Source organism: Artemia sp. Qi Xiang Cuo, chromosome 20, assembly GCF_049724085.1.
Source record: "Artemia sp. Qi Xiang Cuo chromosome 20, ASM4972408v1, whole genome shotgun sequence".
NCBI lineage: Eukaryota > Metazoa > Arthropoda > Branchiopoda > Anostraca > Artemiidae > Artemia > Artemia sp. Qi Xiang Cuo.
The window spans coordinates 31,831,022-31,856,052 of NC_142813.1; the positions used below are offsets into that span (position 1 = coordinate 31,831,022).

Genomic DNA, 25,031 nt, shown 5'->3' on the forward strand with positions numbered 1-25,031 from the left:
GAATTATATGTAACCATATAGATTTTGTCTTAAATATGAAATATCTATATAATTATAATCTATAATAAATCGTTGTAGTTAGTAATTGATAATAAATGGTGTAATAAATCCTAAATAGTTGGTAAGTGAATCTAACTCTAGCAGAAGTTTGTTCTAGAGGGGGGGGACAAACAAGTTTTCTGTGATTCCCACACAAGAGCATGTCTAATTACTTGTGAGTTTGAAGGGTAGTTTCATTGCTGCTTTTTTACTCTAGAAATAGGTTTGGAGCTATTTTCCAATTGATATAAGTTTTATTTTATTTTTATTCATATCTCTATGGACTAATGAGAGTTATAAAGGACCAGCCTAACCATTTCTGGAAATGAAGGAAGTTTTATTTGACCTAGCAAAAATTTCAAGTTTATTCTACAGGACCCTCCAAGGCTTGACTTCAGCCTCCTGCCGCGTTGGGGGTGGCGTAGAGAGTGTCGTAACTCTGCTCCTCCAGGCTGACCGGTCTGCTGCTACTAGTGGGGCCTCGTCGACAGCAATGTTAGCCATCTCCAGGAATTTGTTGACGCTATCCTTCCACATTGTCTGTGGTCTGCCCCTCGGGCGGGACCAGCCATGAGCTTTAGCGTCAAAATCATAGACCATTCGGGCGGGGGTTGTCGTCGGCATACTTAGGAGGTGTCCGAAGCATCTGAGAGTACGCTGCGCTGTTTGGACTGAGAATTGCACTTGGGAGGTGAGTGCGAGCAACCTTGCGTTGCTTACAAAATCGTCCCATTGGAGTCCCTCAATCCGACGAAGCTGTTTCGTCTGGCAGACGTCTATCATGCTGAGGATTGTTGATTCGAGAGGCCAGGTTTCCGCTGCATAGAGGAGGACCGAGCTTACGGATGCATTATAAATTCGCATTTTCGTGCGCCTAGATACAGGCGGCATTCTACAGAGATTGTTGAGCCTTCCAACGATAGACGAGGCTTTTGAAACTCGGCTGCACACCTCTTTTTCTATCGAGCCGTCATTATACAGCACGGAGCCAAGATAAGTGAAGTTGGTTCGACCTTAGTTTATGACTAAACAAGATCAGGCAACTTTGAAGGTAAGTAGAGTTGGGTTGAAGGGTCAAAGATTTTGGATTGATTTATCATATTCAGAAAAATTTTGTCTACGATGAAATGTAGCCAATAGTAGTATCGATATACACAGTCCGGAACCTACAAGAAAACCCACAGTAAGGGTGTACACAGTCCAGAACCTACATGAAAACTTACATTGAATTGCATAAAAAAACCCATGCCTGAGACATTAAACTTACACGTGAACATTTTGAAAAGCTGGCAAGGTTTTTTGCTATTGATATGAATTGCACATGGAAACAGTTTGACGTGTTTGGGGAGATTACGTTCCTTGGCACCTTTTCAGAGTATTTACTTATGGATACCTTTCCAAGCAACGTGATTAAACACGCTTTTACAATAGGAATTGTTTGATTGACATTTTTGCAAAAAGGGATAAGGAATTCGCTAATTGGACACTATGAACGATATTAATTAATGTTTTGAATAAAAGGAGTGTGATTGATTCTAATTAGTGATTGGATAATTTTTTTAACAAGAAATCTCTGAATAAAATATTTTTGGAGCATGTAATAGACGATGGAGAAAAAGGGTTAAAGTGATTAGCAATTACGAGTGGGGATTCCCCCACTGGTTCCTGAATTGCCTTACGTTCCTTGGCACCTTTCCAGAGCATGTACTTGACGATGGAGAAAAAGGGTTAAAATGAATAGCAGTTACGAGCGGGGATTCCCCACTGGTTCATGAATTGCCTTATGTTCCTTGGTACCTTTCCAGAGCATGTACTTGACGATAGAGAAAAAAGGGTTAAAGTGATTAGCAGTTAAGGTAACCTCAATGGCATTTGAACAGTGTTGTCAGTTTAAAATAAGGATCAACGTTATAGTACACTAAAAAGTTGATACTAAGAGAGACGTAGATGGCAAGAAAATAATTTTAATAAAGAAATTCAGAACAAACCATAGAAATCGCTGCAAATCAAGTAGTAAGGTGTATGTGAATACGAACCATCAAGGATCATAAGCACCAATGACCTAAATCAGCAGAGACATCAACCCTCCATCGGTCCCCTACCCCCAAACTCGAAGGGCGCCCCCTCCCTCCAACTTTTTCGGCCCCCTCCCCCATTTTTTTTTTTTGGCAATTGACATTTTTTCTCATAACAAGTATCATTCATTACGATCGTATCTTTCAAATGTAAAACCTAAGTCCTTTTTTTGATCACAAAATAAAATATTTATGTAAATTCGGAGTTAATAAGAGTTTTTGACCGTAAACTCTAGTTTTTTGCAAGAAAATTATGGAAAATACAATTCTCTGGTTCAAATGTGAAACTTAAGTTCATGACCGTAAACTCTAGCTTTTTGGAAGAAAATTATGGAAAATACAATTCTGTGGTTCATAGGTGAAACTTAAGTCCAGGTATGGATCGAAAAATAAAACTATTTCTGTAGAATCTGAGCTAATAAGGGTTTTTGACCGTAAACTCTAGTTTCCTGTAATAAAATTATGGAAAATACAATTCTTTGGTTCAAACGTGAAACTTAAGTCCTTTTTAGGATCGAAAAATAAAACTATTTCTGTAAAATCTGAGTTAATAAGGGTTTTTGACCGTAAACTCTAGTTTTTTGTAAGAAAATTATGGACAATACAATTCTCTGATTCAAATGTGAATCTTAAGTCCATTTATGGATCGAAGAAATAAATTATTTCTTTGAAATCTGAGCTAATAAGGGTTTTTGACCGTAAACTCTAATTTTTTGCAAGAAAATTATGGAAAATACACTTCTCTGGTTCAAATGTGAAACTTAAGTCCATGACCGTAAAATCTAGCTTTTAGTAAGAAAATTATGGGGAATACAATTCTCTGGTTCATAGGTGAAACTTAAGTCCAGGTATGGATCGAAAAATAAAACTATTTCTGTAGAATCTGAGCTAATAAGGGTTTTTGACCGTAAAATCTAGTTTCCTGTAAGAAAATTATGGAAAATACAATTCTCTGGTTCAAATGTGAAACTTAAGTCCTTTTTAGGATCGAAAAAATAAAACTATGTCTGTAAAATCTGAGTTGATAAGGGTTTTTGACCGTAAACTCTAGTTTTTTGTAAGAAAATTATGGAAAATACAATTCTCTGATTCAAATGTGAATCTTAAGTCCATTTTTGGATCTAAAAAATAGATTATTTCTTTAAAATCTGAGCTAATAAGGGTTTTTGACCGTAAACTCTAGTTTTTTGTAAGATGGAAAATGTTATGGATTATGGAAATGGAAAATACATAATTATGGAAAATAATTATGGAAAATACAATTTTCTGGTTCAAATATGAAACTTAAGTCCATTTATGGATCGAAAAATAAAACTATTTCTGTAAAATCTGAGATAATGGGGGTCTTTGACCGTAAACTTTAGTTTTTTTTAAAGAAAATTATGGAAAATACAATTCTCTGCTTCAAATGTGAAACTTAAGTCCTTTTTAGGATCGAAAAAATAAAACTATTTCCGTAAAATCTGAGCTAATTAGGGTTTTTGATCGTAAACTATTGTTTTTTGTAAGAAAATAATGGAAACTACAATTCTCTGGTTCAAATGTGAAACTTAAGTCCCTTTTTGGATCGAAAAATAAAAATATGTCTATAAAATCTGAGTTAATAAGGGTTTTTGACCGTAAACTCTAGTTTTTTGTAAGAAAATTATGGAAAATAAAATTCTCTGGTTCAAATCTGAAACTTAAGTCCATTTATAGATCGAAAAAATTAAACTATTTCCGTAAAATCTAAGCTAATATGGGTTTTTGACCGTAAACTCTAGTTTTTGTAAGAAAATTTTGGAAAATACAATTCTCTGGTTCATAGGTGAAACTCAAGTCCAGGTATGGATCGAAAAATAAACTATTTCTGTAGAATCTGAGCGAAAAAGAGTTTTTGACCATAAACTCTAGTTTCCTGTAAGAAAATTATGGAAAATACAATTCTCTGGTTCAAAGGTGAAACTTATGTCCTTTTTAGGATCGAAAAATAAAACTATTTCTGTAGAATCTGAGCTAATAAGGGTTTTTGACCGTAAACTCTAGTTTCCTTTAAGAAAATTATGGAAAATACAATTCTCTGGTTCAAATTTGAAACTTAAGTCCTTTTTAGGATCGAAAAAATAAATTATTTCTTTAAAATCTGAGCTAATAAGGGTTTTTGACCGTAAACTATAGTTTTTTGTAAGAAAGTTATGGAAAATACAATTCTCTGGTACAGGCGTGAAACTTAAGTATATTTTTGGATTGAAAAATAAAACTCTATCCGTAAAATCTGAACTAATAATTCAATATTTTTTTTTCATATATACAAACTTTTTTTTTAAACTTCGAAATTTTTTCAACTTTATTTATTTTTTTCTTTTTGTACATATCTTAAAATGTCAAAATATGCTTACGGTTCTAATATACGGTTCTAAAATATGCTTACGGTTATAATTGTGCTCTCTGATTGGTCAGAGACATGATGTGGCTTTCCCACTGGTATTCTATGACCGGTTATCGACACTACCTAGTCTATTGCATGTATTAAATCAGTATTTTTTACGCAGTGGAACGATAAACACATAAGTCATATCTTTAAAAAAAAGTGAAGATGGAACATTTTAATGGATTGTGTTCACATAACAAGGTTATTGTAGCATTGAATGCCGACAAGGAGAAGTATTTGAACTATGAAACAAGTACAAGTGATAGCACTATTGGAAATGTATGCATACATTGTCATGACAGTAAGAAATTAAATTTCTTTGGAATACCGAAAACATTCAACTCTTATGATGGTGGTTATGCGAGATTGAGATCTCCAGAGATGATTGCACTCAAAGAGAATGCTAACATAAAAATAATTGTTGATGATAGAGGACAACTCCTTGCTACTGCTGCAGGTAACACATTACCTACGGATACATCCAATCATCAGCTTTCGGGTATTAGCATTCAACGGAAGGCTAATAAAAGAAAGGCTTTTTAAAGGTTAATTTAGACGAGGTTACGTGCGCGCACGTAACCTCGTCTAAATTAATGTTAAAAAATGAAATAAAGCTATGTCGACTTTGCATAATTTATTAACACATTATTTTTACACAGGTAACAGTTTCAGCACGTAAGCAAGATATGGTTTACGATATTAGTAGCAGAGTAGGCCTTTCTCTTATTAGCCTTCCGTTGAATGCTAATACCCGAAAGCTGATGATTGGATGTATCCGTAGGTAATGTGTTACCTGCAGCAGTAGCAATGAGTTGTCCTCTATCATCAACAATTATTTTTATGTTAGCATTCTCTTTGAGTGCAATCATCTCTGGAAATTTAAATCTCGCATAACCATCAACATAAGAGTTGAATTTTTTCAGTATTCCAAAGAAATTTAATTTCTTACTGTCATGACAATGCATGCATACATTTCCAATAGTGCTACCACTTGTACTTGTTTCATAGCTCAAATACTTCTCCTTGTCGGCATTCAATGCTACAATAACCTTGTTATGTGAACACACTTTATTAAAATGTTCCATTTTCACTTTTTTATAAGATATGACTTGTGTGTTTATCGTTCCACTGCGTAAAAAATACTGATTAAATGCATGCAGTAGATTAGGTGGTGTCGATAACCGGTCATAGAATACCAGTAGGAAAGCCACATCATGTCTCTAACCAATCATAGAGCACAATTTTTAGAACCGTAAGCATATTTTGACATTTTAAGATATGTACAAAAAGAAAAAAATAAATAAAGTTGAAAAAATTTCGAAGTTTAAAAAAAAAGTTTTTTTTTATAAAAAAAAATATTGAATTATTAGTTCAGATTTTACGAATATAGTTTTATTTTTCAATTCAAAAATAGACTTAAGTTTCACACCTGTACCAGAGAATTGTATTTTCCATAAATTTCTTACAAAAAACTATAGTTTACGGTCAAAAACCCTTATTAGCTCAGATTTTAAAGAAATAATTTATTTTTTCGATCCTAAAAAGGACTTAAGTTTCAAATTTGAACCAGAGAATTGTATTTTCTATAATTTTCTTACAGGAAACTAGAGTTTATGGTCAAAAACCCTTTTTCGCTCAGATTCTGCAGAAACAGTTTATTTTTCGATCCATACCTGGACTTGAGTTTCACCTATGAACCAGAGAATTGTATTTTCCGTAATTTCCTTACAAAAAACTAGAGTTTACGGTCAAAAACCCATATTAGCTTATATTTTACGGAAATAATTTAATTTTTTCTATCCATAAATGGACTTAAGTTTCAGATTTGAACCAGAGAATTTCATTTTCCATAATTTTCTGACAAAAAACTAGAGTTTACGGTCAAAAACCCTTATTAACTCAGATTTTACAGAAATAGTTTTATTTTTCAATCCAAAAAGGGACTTAAGTTTCACATTTGAACCAGAGAATTGTATTTTCCATTATTTTCTTACAAAAAATTATAGTTTACGATCAAAAACCCTAATTAGCTCAGATTTTACGGAAATAGTTTTATTTTTTCGATCCTAAAAAGGACTTAAGTTTCGCATTTGAAGCAGAGAATTGTATTTTTCATAATTTTCTTAAAAAAAACTAGAGTTTACGGTCAGAGACCCTCATTATCTCAGATTTTACGGAAATAGTTTTATTTTTCGATCCATAAATGGACTTAAGTTTCATATTCGAACCAGAGAATTGTACTTTCCATAATTTTCTTACAAAAAAAAACTTAAGTTTATGGTTAAAAACACTTTTTAGCTCAGATTTTAAAGAAATAATTTATTTTTTCGATTCAAAAACGGACTTACGATTCACATTTGAATCAGAAAATTTCATTTTCCATAATTTTCATACAAAAAATTATAGTTTACGGTCAAAAACCCTTATTAGCTCAGATTTTACAGAAATAGTTTTATTTTTTCGATCCTAAAAGGTACTTAAGTTTCACATTTGAACCAGAGAACTGTATTTTCCATAATTTTCTTACAGGAAACTAGAGTTTACGGTCAAAAACCCTTATTAGCTCAGATTCTACAGAAATAGTTTTATTTTTCGATCCATACCTGGACTTAAGTTTCACCTATAAACCAGAGAATTGTATTTTCCATAATTTTCTTACAAAAAACTAGAGTTTACGGTCATGGACTTAAGTTTCACATTTGAACCAGAGAATTGTATTATCCATAATTTTCTTGCAAAAAACTAGAGTTTACGGTCAAAAACTCTTATTAACTCAGATTTTACAGAAATAGTTTATTTTTCAATCCAAAAATGAACTTAAGTTTCGCATTTGAAAGCTACGATCGTAATGAATAATACTTGTTATCAGAAAAATATCAATTGCCAAAAAAAAAGAAAAAAATGGGGGGAGGGGGGCCAAAACGTTGTCGGGAGGGGGGGCTCTTCGAGTTTGGGGATAGGGGACCTATGGAGGGTTGATGTCTCTGCTGGTTAGGGTCATTGGTGCTTATGATCCTTGATGGTTCGTACTCACATACACCTTACTACTTGATTTGCAAGGATTTCTATGGTTTGTTCTGAATTTCTTTATTAAGCTTATTTTCTTGCCATCTACATATCTCTTAGTATCAACTTTTTAGTATACTATAACGTTGGACCTTATTTTAAACTGACAACACTGATCAAACGCCATTGAGGTTACCTTAACTGCTAATCACTTTAACCCTTTTTTCTCTATCGTCAAGTACATGCTCTGGAAAAGTACCAAGGAACATAAGGCAATTCATGAACCAGTGGGGAACCCCCGCTCGTAACTGCTAATCACTTTAACCCTTTTTTCTCTATCGTCAAGTACATGCTCTGGAAAGGTACCAAGGAACATAAGGCAATTCATGAACCAGTGGGGAACCCCCGCTCGTTACTGCTAATCACTTTAACCCTTTTTCGCCATCGTCAAGTACATGCTCTGGAAAGGTGTCAAGGAACGTAAGGCAATGCAGGAACCAGTGGGGGAATCCCCGCTCGTAATTGCTAATCACTTTAAGCCTTTTTCTCCATCGTCAAGTACATGCTCCAAAAATATTTTATTCAGAGATTTCTTGTTAAAAAAATTATCCAATCACTAATTAGAATCAATCACACTCCTATTATTCAAAACTTTAATTAATATCGTTCATAGTGTCCAATTAGCGAATTCCTTATCCCTTTTTGCAAAAATGTCAATCAAACAATTCCTATTGTAAAAGCGTGTTTAATCACGTTGCTTGGAAAGGTATCCATAAGTAAATACTCTGAAAAGGTGCCAAGGAACGTAATCTCCCCAAACACGTCAAACTGTTTCCATGTGCAATTCATATCAATAGCAAAAAACCTTGCCAGCTTTTCAAAATGTTCACGTGTAAGTTTAATGTCTCAGGCTTGAGTTTTCTTATGCAATTCAATGTAAGTTTTCATGTAGGTTCTGGACTGTGTACACCCTTACTGTGGGTTTTCTTGTAGGTTCCGGACTGTGTATATCGATACTAATGCCAATATTATTTGACCTTATGGCCTAGATATATTTGACCTAGAAAAAGCACATTTCATTTTTTGCGATGAGTGACATCGAAAATGGTTGACTTAGATATTGTGGTTGAACAACTAAAAAATAAGTGAAATAAGGTATTTTGACTTTTTCAGGAATCGTCTAAATATCATTCAGCAAACATGTTGTTTTCTCCTTTTAATATTGCATCTGGATTGGCGATGCTTTCAGAGGGGGCCACTGAAGAAGTTCAACAAGAAATTGAAAATATAACAGGCCTTACAAACGATACGAGAGAACAGTTTTCTCATGTCATGAAGAGTTTCAAGGTCTGTAGTCCTTTCTTTTCTTGTTAAGGTTATACTAACATATTTTATCAAGATAATATATATCTTTTTTTTCTTTTATCATTTGTATTTAAAAAAGATATGTAGGTGTGGCACGCGCAAAGAACTTATGTTCGAGCGTAGGACCCGGTGGAAGGATTGGGGGATAAATGAACGCCAAAACTAGGACGATCGTTTTGTAATGAGTTAATAATCATTTGAAAATCGACGAAGTCTCAAGATTCGGCCCACTTCGTACGTGAGTGGGTATGTTGTGGGTTGGGTTCCGTGTGTTTCCTTTGTTATCGATACAGAGCAAAAATGTTGTGCGGGCAGACACTGATTAAAGCGTGATTCTCAGGGAAACTCTGCACCATCTTTGTTAATGGGATCACAATGAGAACATCGATTTTTTCAATTTGTACGGGTAGATACGCTTTGATCCATCCTCGTAATCCGCACAATTTTTCGGTCAATGTGGACTGGCAATACAATAGTAAAATTACTTTTTGGCTCGGGTGCAGCTCGTTTTTAACATCATTTGAATCTTACTAAATGATTTTATTTTTGACAAAAAAAAATCAAGAAAATAAAAATTGCTGTGGTCAAAAGCCCAAATTCAAATCTATCGAAATTTCTCAAATGTCAGTCTACTTTTCGGGTGTTTTACACGAAAGTTAAGGAGGCAAAAAAAAAGTACTGATTTTATAAAATAGTATAAAACTACTCGTATTATCAATGTGTCCATTTTTATAGCGAATATATAGTTTCTTAGACAGCACTGCCTTTCATCTATTAATAAATGGCTGAATATTTCCGCTTCACATGCGGAAGCCTTTGTTAGCAGTGAAAAAAGTATATTAAATGGATTAATATATACTAAAAATAACATAAAAATGAGGGAAACCCACAAGCGCTGAACAAAGAAAAGAGAAACACGTAAAGAACTCACACATGACAAGCTTTCAAGGCCGTATCCAGGGTGAGTGTTTATTTAACTCGTAAAAACGTCACAAAAATGTATATAAACAAATTTTTGATCGTTTTTTTTTTTTTTTATGTATCGGGTACTTGGGCATTATGTGGGCCTTGATAATTTCTTAAACCACATTGGCCTGACATCACATAAAGAAAGAAAAACGAGCAAAAATGGGGTTTTTATAGGCCAAATGAAGATACTGAAAAAACGAAGCGAATATTTCGAGAGGACAAACGCCTCTCTTCTTCAGCGCGAAACGAAACGATGTACCAATAAAAGCCAAAAATTAAAAGAATTAAAACCAACTACCTAAAAACCATAAAAGCGAGTTATTCGCCAATATCCGCGATTTGCACAAAATACAAAAAAAATGAACTCCCATCGACGGATACTAGCAAACAACTGAACAAGGAAAGGACTCAATTCATTCACTCGAAAAACAAAACGAACCAGCAATTAAATAAGTTGGAAAACTATGTCATTTGATTTCGGATTTTAATTAAGGCATTTCTTGAAGACACCCTTTGAGACCTAAGGGGTTGTTCATGTGTTTGATTAGATGATTGGGAAAGTGGTTCAAGGTTTATTTCAGGGATTACTAAAGTATCGGCTTCTCTTTTGAGAAAACCGAAATATGACTCGTTTATTCTTAAATCACCAGAATCTCTGTTTAAAGCTAGACCTAAATGTTGGTATTTATAAATTTCAACAGCTTCTCTGTAGTGCTGGACAATACCTTTATCATTCGAAATAAAACTAGCTTGATTAAACAAAATAGTATAGTCTGGTTTTTCAAAAATGTGCTGTGCAAGGGCAGAGTCAAAATTTTCTGTTTTTTTCCGCTTTTTAAGTGTATTATTAATTGAACTAGAGTGCTGAGTTAATCTATCTGTAAGTAGCTGATTAGTTCTTCCAATATACCAAAGCCCACACGAACAAGGAATTCTGTAGACACCGGAGTTTTCACCTATCGGGATAGGGTCTTTACCTTGATAAATTTGGGACCTGATAGTTTTCCTGGGTCTATAATAAGTGTAAATGTTATTTTTCCTTAGATTTTTTGAAATGTTGTCTGAAATCCCTTTAATGTATGGGAGACCAAGATAAACTGAATTTTCCCTTTGATTTGTGTTTTCTGTGGAACTATCTGATAATCTTTTAATGCGTTTTGCAATTACGGAATTTATTAAACTAATTGGATAAACATTCCCTAATAAAACATCTCTAAGGTGGTTGAGCTCTAAATCCAAGAAGCGCGTTGAACAAACTTTCAATGCTCTATCAACTAGAAAAATGACAACTCCTCTTTTCACAGTAGGAGAATGATTGGATGAATAACTTAAGTAACGGTCATTATGTGTGGTTTTTCTATATACACTAAACTCGAAACATGAATCATTTCGGTGCACCAGAACATCTAAGAAAGGAAGACGCCTCTCTATCTCTGATTCCTGAGTAAATTTAAGTTTTGGATCCAAGGAATTGAGCAAGTGAAGAAAAGAACCCAGAGACTCGTCACCATGCTCCCATAAATAAAAAATGTCATCTTTAAAACGAACCCAAAACTCAGGCCTACAAGAACTTTGCAAAACAGCCCTTTCTTCAAAGTGTTCCATGAAAATATAAGCCTGTATTGGAGAAAGGGGGGCACCCATGGAAAGCCCATATTTCTGTCTATAAAAAATGCCTCTATAATGGAAGTAAAAAGAAGTTCTGTTACAAAGGGCAGTAAGCAAACGAAGTGTCTGATTCGAAAGAGTAGAATTTTCTGATATAGATGGGTTAGAATTAAGTTTATGCTCCAAAATCAGTTCGGCCTTTTGAGGATCACAATTGGTATACATTGAATCTGCATCAAAACTGCCAATTCTTGTATTTGGTTTAACCGAAACTTGCTTTACCTTGGAAACAAAATCAGCGGAATTTTTAATATAAGATTTTTGAGCCTGAATTAGTGGGCGAAATATCACTGATAAGAATTTTCCTATTTTTGCTGTAGGAGAATTAAAAGAAGAAAGTTGTTAGGTAGTTGGTTTTAATTCTTTTAATTTTTGGCTTTTATTGATACATCGTTTCGTTTCGCGCTGAAGTAGAGAGGCGTTTGTCCTCTCGAAATATTCGCTTCGTTTTTTCATTATCTTCATTTGGCCTATAAAAACCCCATTTTTGCTCGTTTTTCTTTCTTTATGTGGGCCTTTTTAAAAATACAAGTTTGGTTAATGCTAATTAAATAAAATAAAGTAGGATGAATATTTAATAATTTATAAACAAATTTGGACTATATATTTGAACACAAGGGGGGGGGGGGTAAAGCATAGCATATATTAAATACGTAACCTAACCTAGGTACCTCTTCCCCCCCTAAACCCCAAAAAACAATAGTTTAAATATCGTGTACGCAATAAAAACCACACTATCATTTATTACTCTATAGCGGTTAACCCGTCAAAAACGGGTTTTTCGTGACTGGTTTCCTTGTAAAGGCCCATATAGTGCCCAAGTACCAAAAATCGTTACCCCTGTAATATTTTAGAGAAAATTAAAGGGTAATTCAATTAGTGGTAATTAACTGCCGTTGAAACAGATAGAGTTTATTAACATTTAAACTCCGAGTTGTCATGACTTATTGACCTAGAAAAAATTAATTCATTTACAACTGCCAAAACATAGAATAAAGAGTTACGATTGCAATATTGAAGCATAAAACCGTCTTTTTTGTAAAAACGTTCATTTGATATTAACAACGTACTCGTTATATATGAAATATACAAGTTTTTGCTTTTCATTTTGTCCTTTGTAGTCTAGTCGCTTAGTCCACGAAAGAGGATGACTCATGCAAATTTGGAAAAAAGTATGAAACTTGGTCCACATACTCAGTTTGATGTGCTCTTTTGAATGAGACTGGGGCACAATAAATCTGATCACACTAAAGGGGGGAAACAGGGGGTAAAAGTCACCCAAAGGGGGGAAATGCGAAAAAGTATCTTTTTGCCTGTTTCAGCTTGGTATTTTCTGATTATATTCGTCATTAGATAAAAACTGAAGGAAAGTCATGGGAAAAGTGCTTGGATTGTTCCACAACCCTATGGGGCGGGGGTGAAATTCAACCAGCAGGGGGAAACGGGAAATGTTTGGTTTTGCCATTTTTAACTCGACATTCGGTTTTTATTCTCGAGTATTAGAAAGAAAAAACAGTTTTAGTAATGGAAAGTAGTAATGAAAAGTTCTCGGAGTGCCCTAGTAACTTATGGGGAGGGGGTGAAAATGGTCACGACAGGCTTCGATTTTTATCTTTTCTTTATAAAAATGTCCAGTATCCTTAAAAATTCTTTTGGTCCCTCGCATCGCACCGATAGACGAACCATCCATCACTGGAGAGCAGCATGTGACCGTAGGAGAAGATTGGTTGAATCATATAGAAAAAGTAGCGGAGAAACAGAACAGAAGTACTTCGATGCCGGCCTCGTGGGCTGCATTCCAGTCCAATAGGAAATCGACGGTGGAAAGGCCAAAAAGCACGATTGCACTGTTACCTATTTTTAAGGATCAAGCGCATTTAGGAGCGATGATACTTCACAATATGAATTCGGTTAAGACAGTTGTCTCGTATCTGAACCCAGGTCAGACTCCAGTTTTGACAGCTAATCAGCCGCTCTATGCGCTGGCCAAACTGATATAGTGAAACTTTCCAGAAATACATCCGAAAGATTCGTGTATCGTCGTTTTCGGTGGCCTGCACATAGAAATGAATATCCTGAAAGTGCTAGGAGACTGGATGAAAGGATCTGAATGGGACGAGCTTCTCGTCCAAGCTGATGTTACAACGACAGGAAGGGCAGATGCTATTCTTAAAGGGTCGCATGCTACTAGGTCCCGTTACGCTCACCGAGTAACTACTTCAGTCCTTCATATCCTTTGGCACCGTGCATATGATGAGTATGCTGCTGAGAATGAAGAGAGCGACAATGAGGTGCTACCTTTCGATGAATGGTGTGAATCAAGATAAGAATTCAGTGCACAGTTTAGCTACTGGTCAACTGTACTTGATATTGAACTGATTTTGTTGATGTTCGTACGATCCATCCGCCAGTCAAATTTTATGCCTTATGTCGATGCTCTGCGAAAGATTCTACCGTGGATGTTCGCTCTGGACCCCATGAACTACGCCAGATAGCTGTCGGTGCACGTTCGAGACATGATTGCCCCTCAGTACCCAGAACCCAGATGTATTTTGTGAGTTTATGAAAGGAAACTTCACAGTTCGAAAGACAAAACACACTTTTTCTTCCATGGCAATGGATCAAGCGCATGAACCGATGAACGAGAAAATGAAAGGAACAGCCGGTTTGATTGGACTCACCGAAAATCCAGATGCCATGCTTCGATGGATCACATCAGGTCCCGATGTTCAAGGAGCCGTTGAGGAGTATGAAGAAAGTTTCACAAACCCTTCTTCTGAAGAAAACTTGAAGCATCATGAGGACACACAAAATTACAGATGCAATCCATGTGCCGTGTTCAGGACTTTCTTCAAGTCATTGAAGGAAGGGGCAATCCATTTGCTGAATTAGTAAACGACCTTAATCATGAAACGAGGAAGGGCAGGCCCAGTAACGTAGTACAAAGCGCGAGGAACGCGTACAAAATTGGATCTAAACAATATTAAAACTTACCGAAGAGTGACTGACAACATGCTCGACGCAAGTCACATAAGTTATTAAGAAAAATAATCTGCCACTATTCATATGATAGCCAAGAAACCGTCAAAGGCGAAACAAGAGATTTCTAGTCTGAAAAACAGTTGTTCTTTGTTTGGTAGGTTGTACATTGCCTGCCAGTCTCGTGACGGCGACGTGGACGAGTTTTTTAAGCACGAGAACCAGCCCACTCCCCCTGCACTGTCTGATAGCGGATCGAAAATATAAAACAAAGACTCTAAATATTTCGATGACACAGTCGGTCATCATCCTCAGTAGAGTTACTAACTTATCAAAATTAAAACTAACTGCTTTTATACTAAACAAAATAATCAATTCTGTGTCAAAGCAAGTTACCGGTCAATTGACTTAAAAAGTTCACTAACTGTTCTTGAATCTTGTAATACTGCTTTGAGTAAAGGTGGTACAAGTTTCTTCGAAATTGCAGGTCAAAGCAGGTTACCGGTCAAATTGACTTAGAAAGTTCATTAACTGTTCTTGAATCTTGTAGCTACTGTGTATCTTGTAATGTACTGTGTTGAATATTCTCCCAATTAAAAATGAAATAATGCTGAATTTACAGGTGCTAAATTTGTCATTTTATTCTTCTAATAGCAAATGAAATGTTGCTGATTCTGAAGTTGGTCTGTCATCCCCATACATACGACGTTACTATTATTCTCCATGACCACACTGCCTTTTCTATGACGATATCAATAAGAATTCTAAATAGGGATAGGTCCTTTTATTAGACAGTGAAACGTCGTCCTTTTAACGTCGTATATATTTCATTTTTAATTGGAAGAATATTCAACACAGTATTACAAGATTCAAGAACAGTTAATGAACTTTCTAAGTCAATGGACCGGTAACCTGCTTTGACCTGCAATTTCGAAGAAATTTGTACCACCTTTACTCAAGGCAGTATTAAAAAATTCAAGAACAGTTAGTGAACTTTTTAAGTCAATGGACCGGTAACTTGCTTTGACCCGGAATTGATTATTTTGTTTAGTATAAAAGTAGTTTGTTTTAATTTTGATAAAATAGTAACTCTACTGATGATGATGACCGACTGTGTCATCGAAATATTTAGAGTCTTTGTTTTATATTTTCGTTTCACTGTCTAATAAAAGGACCTATCCCTATTTTGAATTCTTATTGATTTCGTCATAGAAAAGGTAGTGTGGTCATGGAGAATAATAGTAACGTCGTATATATGGGGATGACAGACCAACTTCAGAATCAGCAACATTTCATTTTCTATTAAAAGAATAAAATGATAAATTTAGCACCTGTAAATTCAGCATTATTTCATTTTTAATTGGAAGAATATTCAACACAGTATTGCAAGATTCAAGAACAGTTAATGAACTTTCTAAGTCAATGGACCGGTAACCTGCTTTGACCTGCAATTTCGAAGAAACTTGTACCACCTTTACTCAAAGCAGTATTAAAAAAATTCAAGAACAGTTAATGAACTTTTTAAGTCAATGGACCGGTAACTTGCTTTGACCCGGAAGTTATTATTTTGTTTAGTATAAAAGGAGTTTGTTTTAATTTTGATAAGTTAGTAACTCTACTGATGATGGTGACTGACTGTGACCTATCCCTATTTAGAATTCTTATTGATCTCGTCATAGAAAAGGCAGTGTGGTCATGGAGAATAATAGTGACAGCGGATCCCTAGGGAAAGCTGCAAAATCTGACCTTACAACTTGTTTAGAAGCATTGATGGATATACCAACTACTATTCCTCGAGTCAGTGCAAAAGTATTCGATGGGTCAGCCTCGGGTCACATGCTTGCACACGGATCTCGCAAATCTTTCAAATATTACATGGGAACAGTTTTTCTACCATACATTCATAGAAAACTAGAGACATTCCGTCGCATCGACATGATATGGGACAGGTACATCAAAACCAGCTTGAAGAAAGGAGAAAGAGAAAGGAGAGGTTTCAGACAGCGAGTCAGCCTAAGTGAATCGACTCCTATCCCTCGAAACTGGGCTGCTTTCCTCCCTACCGACGAAAACAAGGAGCAGCTGTTCTTTCTAATTAGCAGACCGCTTGGCAAGCATGAATTTGTTTGGAAAAGAAGTTTATAGCACAAAGGATTCAGATGTTGTGCCTTCGGTGTCAGCTGCTCGAGATGATTTGGTCCCTTGCGATCATGGAGAGACAGATACGCAAATTATCCTCCACGTTCACTGCTACCTGTCTGGTCACCAACAAGTTATGATACGAACCGTAGATACAGATATGCTCGTGCTAGCTGTGGCCACTTGCTCATACGTTCCACTTATTGAGCTCTGGGTGGACTTTGGTATGAAGTAGCAGTGCAGAATCATCCCGGCTCACGAAATTCATCATACCCTTAGCCCCCAAAAGTCAAAAGCTTTGCCTAGTTTCCACGTGTTTACAGGCTGCGATACAGCATCTTCCTTTTCTGGCATTGGAAAGACGAAAGCCTTTGATGCCTGGAGCAGTTATCCCGATGAAACTGACGCGTTCTTGGATTTGTCGTCTACGTCGACTGCTACGAGACCGCGAACGCACGAGCTTGTGGACAGATTTGGAGTTTCATGCTAAGAACAGACAAGCGAAGTCCGGAGTGCTTACGAAGCGAGAAAATGCATGTTTTCCATGGGGCGGCCGATTGAATGCATCCCACCAACTCCCGATACCCTTTTTCAACACACCAGACGTGCACACTTTCAGGTTGGTTGAATTTGGTGAATAGCAGCCCAACCCATTCAGAATCCTTCTTCCCCCCTCTGAATGTAGATGGAAGTTCGTAAATGATGAGTGGCATCCTGTCCGGACGACGCTACCCAAGGCTTCCAAGGCGTATAATGAACTGGTCAAATGTTGGTTGCAATAAAGCCTGCAAGACACCATGCAAGTGCATGAAGGCTTGACTACCGTGCACTGATCTGTGTGCCTGTAATGGAGCGTGCTACAGATCTGACGCCAGCAACGAATAGGCTGCTGAACCAGGGCGCCAACTGCGTACCACTTTTTTTTACCTCTTCTTGTTTCTTCCTTCAGTGATTAAAGTCATATCTTTAAAGGAAAGTTGTAGTAGTGCGTTTGACTCTTAAAGGAGGGAAACGAGGGGGGAAGCAGTCGTAGTTTTGAGCGTCACAGCTGTCATCCCCGGTTTCCTTTGCCCAGTGTTTGTACCTACTCCCAGTAGAGTCATCATAACTGCCAAAAGTGAAAAGAAACTCAGTTTGGCATTCCCCCCCCCCCCAGTTTCCCCTATTTCCGCTATCCAGGATTTAGGATGTAATACTTTACCACTTGATCTTGAGAATGCCTCCTGAAATGGCGAAAACAAACTTAGAGACAGCAGATCAGAAATTTTCCTTCTTTAGCATTTCCCACGGGGGAAATATTTACCCCTGTTTCCCCCTGTTCCCCCCCCCCCACACCCATCATTCCCCCAAACACATCCAATCAAAATTTTGAGATAGGCATTTTGTTCAGCGTAGTTGATTTCCACATAGAAAATGTGTTTTTGAGGAGGACACTCCCCAACAACCCTCGGGACAAGGGTTTTAAGCTATGCCTTGGGGGTATGTAAGGTTTTTTATTGAAGACGCTGTTGTAGAAACTTCAAAACAGGCTCATTCGATTGGAAATTCAATGGGCTAGTGCCCTTTTTAATAGTCGAAAGTGATTGGAAGGCAACTAGCCCCCCCCCCCCACGTCCGTCGTCCCCCCTAACACATCCAATCAAAATTTTGGGATAGCCATTTTATTCAGCGTAGGCTAGTTGATTTCCAAATAGAAAATATATATTTTTTAGGAGGACACTCCCCCACAACCCTCAGGGCAAGGGTTTTAAGTTATGCCTTGGTGGCATATAAAGTTTTTATTGAAGGCATTGTCGTAGAAACCTCAAAACAGGCTCATTCGATTGGAAATTCAAAGGGTTAGTGCCTTTTTTAATTGTCGAAAGTGACTGGAGGGCAACTAGCCCCCCCCCCCACGCCCATCATTCCCCCAAACACATCCAATCCCAATTTTAATATAACCATTTTGTTCAGCATAGTTGATTTCTGGATAGAAAATATGTTTTTGAGGAGGACACTCCCCTACAACCCTCAGGGCAAGGGTTTTAAGTTATGCCCTGGGGGCATATAAGGTTTGTATAGAAGGCGTTGTCGTAGAAACTTCAAAAGAGGCTCATTCGATTAGAAATTCAAAGGGGTAGTGCCCTTTTTCATAGTCGAAAGGGATTGGAGGGCACCTAGCCCCCCACGCCCATCATTCCCCCACAGACATCCACTCAAAATTGGGGGATAGCCATTTTGTTCAACGTAGTTGATTTCCAGTTAGGAAATAGGCTTTTCAGGAGGACGCTCCCCCACAACCATCAGGGCAAGGGTTTTAAGTTATGCCCTGGGGGCAAACAAGGCTTTTATAGAAGGCGTTGTTGTAGAAACTTCAAAACAGCCTCATTCGATTGGAAATTCAAAGGGCTAGTGCCCTTTTTAATAGTTGAAAGTGATTGGATCGCAACTAGCCCCCCCCCCCCACGCCCATCATTCCCCCAAACACATCCAATAAAAATTTGAGATAGGCATTTTGTGAGCATAGCTGATTTCCAGATAGAAAATATCTTTTTGAGGAGGACACTCCCCCAAAACCCTCGGGGCAAGGGTATTAAGTTCTGCCCTGGGGAAGTATGAGGTTTTCAAAGAAGGCGTTGTTGTAGAAACTTCAAAACTGGCTCATGCGATTGGAACTTCAAAGGGCTAGTGCCCTTTTTAAAAGTTGAGAGTGATTGGAGGGCAATTAGTCCCCCTACGCCCATTACCCCCAAATACATCTAATAAAAATTTTGAGATAGCCATTTTGTTCAGCGTAGTGGATTTCCGGATAGAAAATATGTTTTTGAGGAGGACACTCCCCCAAAACCCTCAGGACAAGGGTTTTAAGTTATGCCTTGGGGGTATATAAGGTTTCTTATAGAAGGCGTTGTCGTAAAAAAACTTCAAAACAGGCTCATTCGATTGGGAATTCAAAGCGCTTCAAAGCGCCCTTTTTAATATTTGAAAGTAGTTGGAGGGCAACTAGCCCCCCCCCACGCCAATCATTCACCCAAACACATCCAATCAGAATTTTGAGATAGCCATTTTATTCAGCGTAGACTAGACGATTTCCAAATAGAAAATATATTTTTTAGGAGGACACTCCCCCACAACCCTCAGGGCAAGGTTTTTAAGTTATGCCCTGGGGGCATATAAGGTTTTCATAGAAGGCAATGGCGTAGAAACTTCAAAACAGGCTCATTCGATTGGAAATTCAAAGGGCTAGTGCCCTTTTTAAAAGTCAAAAGGGATTGAAGAGCAACTAGCCCCCCACGCCCATCCTTTCCCCTAACACATCAAATTAGAACTTTGAGATAGCCATTTTGTTCAGCGTAGGCTAGCTGATTTCCAATTAGAAAATATATCTTTTATGAGAACACTCCCCCGCAAGTTATGCCCTAGGAGCATATAAGGTTTTTATAAGAAGGCGTTGTCGTAGAAACTTCAAAACAGGCTGATTCGATTGGAAATTCAAAGTGCTAGTTCCCTTCTTAATAGTCAAAAGTGATTGGAGAGGAACTATCCCCTACCCCACGTCCATCATTCCCCCAAACACATCCAATCAAAATTTTGAGATAGCCATTTTGTTCAGCGTACTTGATTTCCAGATAGAAAATATGCTTATGAGGAGGACACTCCCCAACAACCGTCAGGGCAAGTGTTTTAAGTTAAGTCCTGGGGTATATAAAGTTTTATAGAAGGTGTTGTCATAGAAACTTCAAAAGGGGCTCATTTGATTGGAAATTCAAAGGGCTAGTGCCCTTTTTAATAGTCGAAAGTGATTGGTGGGCAACTAACCCCCCCCCCCCCCCCAATGTATCATTCACACAAACATATCCAATAAAAATTTTGAGATAGCCATTTTGTTTACCATAGGCTAGTTGATTTCCAGATAGAAGATATGTTTTTGAGAAAGACACTCCCCCACAACCCTCAGGGCAAGGGTTTTAAGTTATGCCTTGGAGGCACATAAGTTTTTTATAGCAGGTGTTGTCGTAGAAACTTCAAAAAAGGCTAATTCGATTGGAATTCAAAGGGCTATTGCCCTTTTTAATAATCGAAAATAATTAGAGGGCAACTAGCCCCCCCCCACGCCCATCATTCCCCCAAACATATCCAATCAAAATTTGATATAGGTATTTTGTCAGCATAGCTGATTTCCAGATAGAAAATATCTTTTTGAGGAGGACACTCCCCCACAACACTCGAGGCAAGGGTATTAAGTTATGCCCTGATGGCAAATAAGGTTTTCATAGAAGGTGTTGTCGTAGAAACTTCAAAACAGACTCATGCGATTGGAACTTCAAAGGGCTAGTGCCCTTTTTAAAAGTTGAAAGTGATTGGAGGGCAATCAGCCCCCCCCTACGCCCATCACTCCCCCAAACACATCCAATCAAAATTTTGAGATAGCCATTTTGTTCAGCGTAGTGAATTTCCAGCTAGAAAATATGTTTTTGAGGAGCACACTCCCCCATAACCCTAAGGGCAACGGTTTAAAGTTATGCCCTGGGGGTATATAAGGTTTTATAGAAGGCGTTGTCGTAAAAAACTTCAAAACAGGCTCATTCGATTGGGAATTCAAAGAGCTAGTGCCCTTTTTTATAGTTGAAAGTTATTGGAGGGCAACTAACCCCCCACGCCAATCATTCCCCCAAACACATCCAATCAAAATTTTTAAGATAACCATTTTATTCAGCGTAGGCTAGTTGATTTTCAGATAGAAAATATGTTTTTTAGGAGAACACTCCCCCACAACCCTCAGGGCAAGGGTTGTGAGTTATGCCCTGTGGGCATATAAGGTTTTAATAGAAGGCGTTGTCGTAGAAACTTCAAAACAGGCACATTTGACTGGAAATTCAAATGGCTATTGCCCTTTTTAAAAGTCGAAAGTAATTGGAGGGCAACTAGCCCCGCCCCACGCCCATCATTCCCCCAAACACATCCAATCCCAATTTTGAAATAGCCATTTTGTTCAGCATAGTTGATTTCTAGATAGAAAATGTGTTTTGAGGAGGATACTCCCCCACAACCCTCAGGGCAAGGGTTTTGAGTTATGCCGTGGGGGCATATAAGGTTTGTATAGAAGGTTCCAATCAAAATTTTGAGATAACCTTTTTGTTCAGCTTAGTAGATTTCCAGATAGAAAATATGTTTTTGAGGAGGACACTCCCCCATAACCCTCAGGGCAAAGGTTTTAAGTTATGCCCTGGGGGTATATAAGACTTTATAGAAGGCGTTGTCGTAAAAAACTTCAAAACAGGCTCATTGCATTGGGAATTCAAAGGGCTAGTGCCCTTTTTAATATTTGAAAGTGATTGGAGGACAACAAGCCCCCCACGACTATCATTCCCCCAAACACATCCAATCAGAATTTTGAGATAGCCATTTTATTCTGCGTAGGCTAGTTGATTTCTAAATAGAAAAATATTTTTTAGGAGGACACTCCCCCACAACCCTCAGGGCAAGGAATTTAAGTTATGCCCTGGGGGCATATAAGGTTTTCATAGAAGGCGTTGTCGTAGAAACTTCAAAACAGGCTCATTCGATTGGAAATTCAAAGGGCCAGTGCCCTTTTTAAGACTTGAAAGTGATTGGAGGGCAACTAGCCCCCCTTCCACGCCCATCACTCCCCCAAACACATCCAATCAAAATTTTGAGATAGCCATTTTGTTCAGCGTAGTTTATTTCAAGATAGAAAATTGATTTTTGAGGATGACACTCCCCCAAAACCCTCAGGGCAAGGGTTTTAAGTTATGCCCTGGGGGCATATTAGGTTTTTATTGAAGGCGTTGTCGTAGAAACTTCGAAACAGGCTCCTTCGATTGGAAATTCAAAGGGCCAGTGTCCTTTTTAATAGTCAAAAGTAATTAGAGGGCAACTAGCCCCCCCCCCCCACGCCCATCATTCCCCCAAACACATCCAATAAAAATTTTGAGATAGGAATTTTGTCAGCGTAGCTGATTTCCAGATAGAAAATATGTTTTTGAGAAGGACAATCCCCCACAACCCTCAGGGCAAGGGTTTTAAGTTATGGCCTGGGGGCAGATAAGGTTTTTTATAGAAGACGTGTTAGTAGGAACTTCAAAACAGGCTCATTCGATTGGAAATTCAAAGGGCTAGTGCCCTTTTTAATAATCGAAAATGATTGGAGGGCAACTACCCCCCCCCCCCTCACGCCACTCATTTCCCCAAAAACATCCAATCAAACTTGTTGGATAGCCATTTTGTTCATCGTAGTTGATTCCCAGATAGAAAATTTGTTTTTGAGAAGGACACTCCCCCGCAACCCTCAGGGCAAGGGTTTTAAGTTATGCCCAGGGGGCATATAAGGTTTTCATAGAAGGCGTTGTCGTAGAAACTTCAAAACAGGAACAGATTGGAAATTCAAAGGGCTATTGCCCTTTTTAATAGTCGAAAGTGATTGGAGGGCAACTAGCCCCGCCCCCACGCCCATCATTCCCCCAAACACATCCAATCCCAATTTTGAAATAGCCATTTTGTTCAGCATAGTTGATTTCTAGATAGAAAATGTGTTTTGAGGAGGATACTCCCCCACAACCCTCAGGGCAAGGGTTTTGAGTTATGCCGTGGGGGCATATAAGGTTTGTATAGAAGGTTCCAATCAAAATTTTGAGATAACCTTTTTGTTCAGCTTAGTAGATTTCCAGATAGAAAATATGTTTTTGAGGAGGACACTCCCCCATAACCCTCAGGGCAAAGGTTTTAAGTTATGCCCTGGGGGTATATAAGACTTTATAGAAGGCGTTGTCGTAAAAAACTTCAAAACAGGCTCATTGCATTGGGAATTCAAAGGGCTAGTGCCCTTTTTAATATTTGAAAGTGATTGGAGGACAACTAGCCCCCACGACTATCATTCCCCCAAACACATCCAATCAGAATTTTGAGATAGCCATTTTATTCTGCGTAGGCTAGTTGATTTCTAAATAGAAAAATATTTTTAGGAGGACACTCCCCCACAACCCTCAGGACAAGGGTTTTAAGTTATGCCCTGGGGGCATATAGGGTTTTCATAGAAGGCGTTGTCGTAGAAACTTCAAAACAGGCTCATTCGATTGGAAATTCAAAGGGCTAGTGCCCTTTTTAAGAATTGAAAGTGATTGGAGGGCAACTAGCCCCCCCCCCCCCCACGCCCATCATTCCCCTAAACACATCCAATCAACATTATAAGAAAGGAATTTTGTCAGCGTAGCTGATTTTCCGATAGAAAATATCTTTTTGAGGGGGAGACTCCCCCATAACCCTCGGGGCAAGGGTTTTAAGTTATGGCCTGGGGGCATATAAGGTTTTTTATAGAAGACGTGTTAGTAGAAACTTCAAAACAGGCTCATTCGATTGGAAATTCAAAGGGCTAGTGCCCTTTTTAATAATCGAAAATGATTGGAGGGCAACTACCCCCCCCCTCACGCCCATCATTTCCACAAAAACATCCAATCAAACTTGTTGGATAGCCATTTTGTTCATCGTAGTTGATTTCCAGATAGAAAATATGTTTTTGAGAAGGACACTCCCCCGCAACCCTCAGGGCAAGGGTTTTCAGTTATGCCCAGGGGGCATATAAGAATTTTACTGAAGGCATTGTCGTAGAAACCTCAAAACAGGCTCATTCGATTGGAAATTCAGAGGGCTAGTGCCCTTTTTAATAGTCGAAAGTGACTGGAGGGCAACAAGCCCCGCCCCCCACGCCCATCATTCCCTTAAACACATCCAATCCCAATTTTGAGATAATCATTTTGTTCAGCATAGTTGATCTCTCGATAGAAAATGTGTTTTTGAGGAGGAGACTCCCTCACAACCCTCAGAGCAAGGGTTTTGAGTTATGCCCTGGGGGCATATAAGGTTTGTATAGAAGGTGTTGTCGTTGAAACTTCAAAAAACGCTCATTTGATTGGAAATTCAAAGGGCTAGTGCCCTTTTAAGAGTCGAAAGTGATTGGAGGGCAAATAGCCCCCCACGTCCATCTTTCCCCCAAACAAATCCAATCAAAATTGTGAGATAACCATTTATTTTCGACGTAGTTTATTTCCACATAGGAAATAGGTTTTTCAGGAGGACACTCCCCCATAATCTTCAGGGCAAGGGTTTTAAGTTATGCCCTGGGGGCATATAAGGCTTTTATAGAAGGTGTTGTCGTCGAGATTTCAAAACAGGCTTATTCGATTGGAAATTCAAAGGGCTAGTGCCCTTGTTAATAGTAGAAAGTAATTGGATCGCAACTAGCCCCCCCCCCACGCCCATCATTCCTCCAAAGACATCCAATCAAAATTTGATATAGGCATTTTGTCAACATTGCTGATTTCCAGATAGAAAATATCTTTTTGAGGAGGACACTCCCCCACAACCCTCGGGGCAAGGGTATTAAG

General features: G+C 37.9%; 1 protein-coding gene across 3 annotated transcripts in view; it reads left to right on the plus strand.

Annotated features, from left to right (window-relative positions):
• LOC148940099 (serpin I2-like) overlaps positions 1–25,031 on the plus strand; it is a 156,582-nt gene that overhangs the window by 76,308 nt on the left and 55,243 nt on the right. For all 3 annotated transcript variants that reach the window (XM_089105932.1, XM_089105934.1, XM_089105933.1), the window contains exon 3: positions 8,704–8,877. In XM_089105932.1, the coding sequence (XP_088962058.1) occupies positions 8,704–8,877 (174 nt within the window). The remainder of the gene's footprint in view (positions 1–8,703; positions 8,878–25,031) is intronic.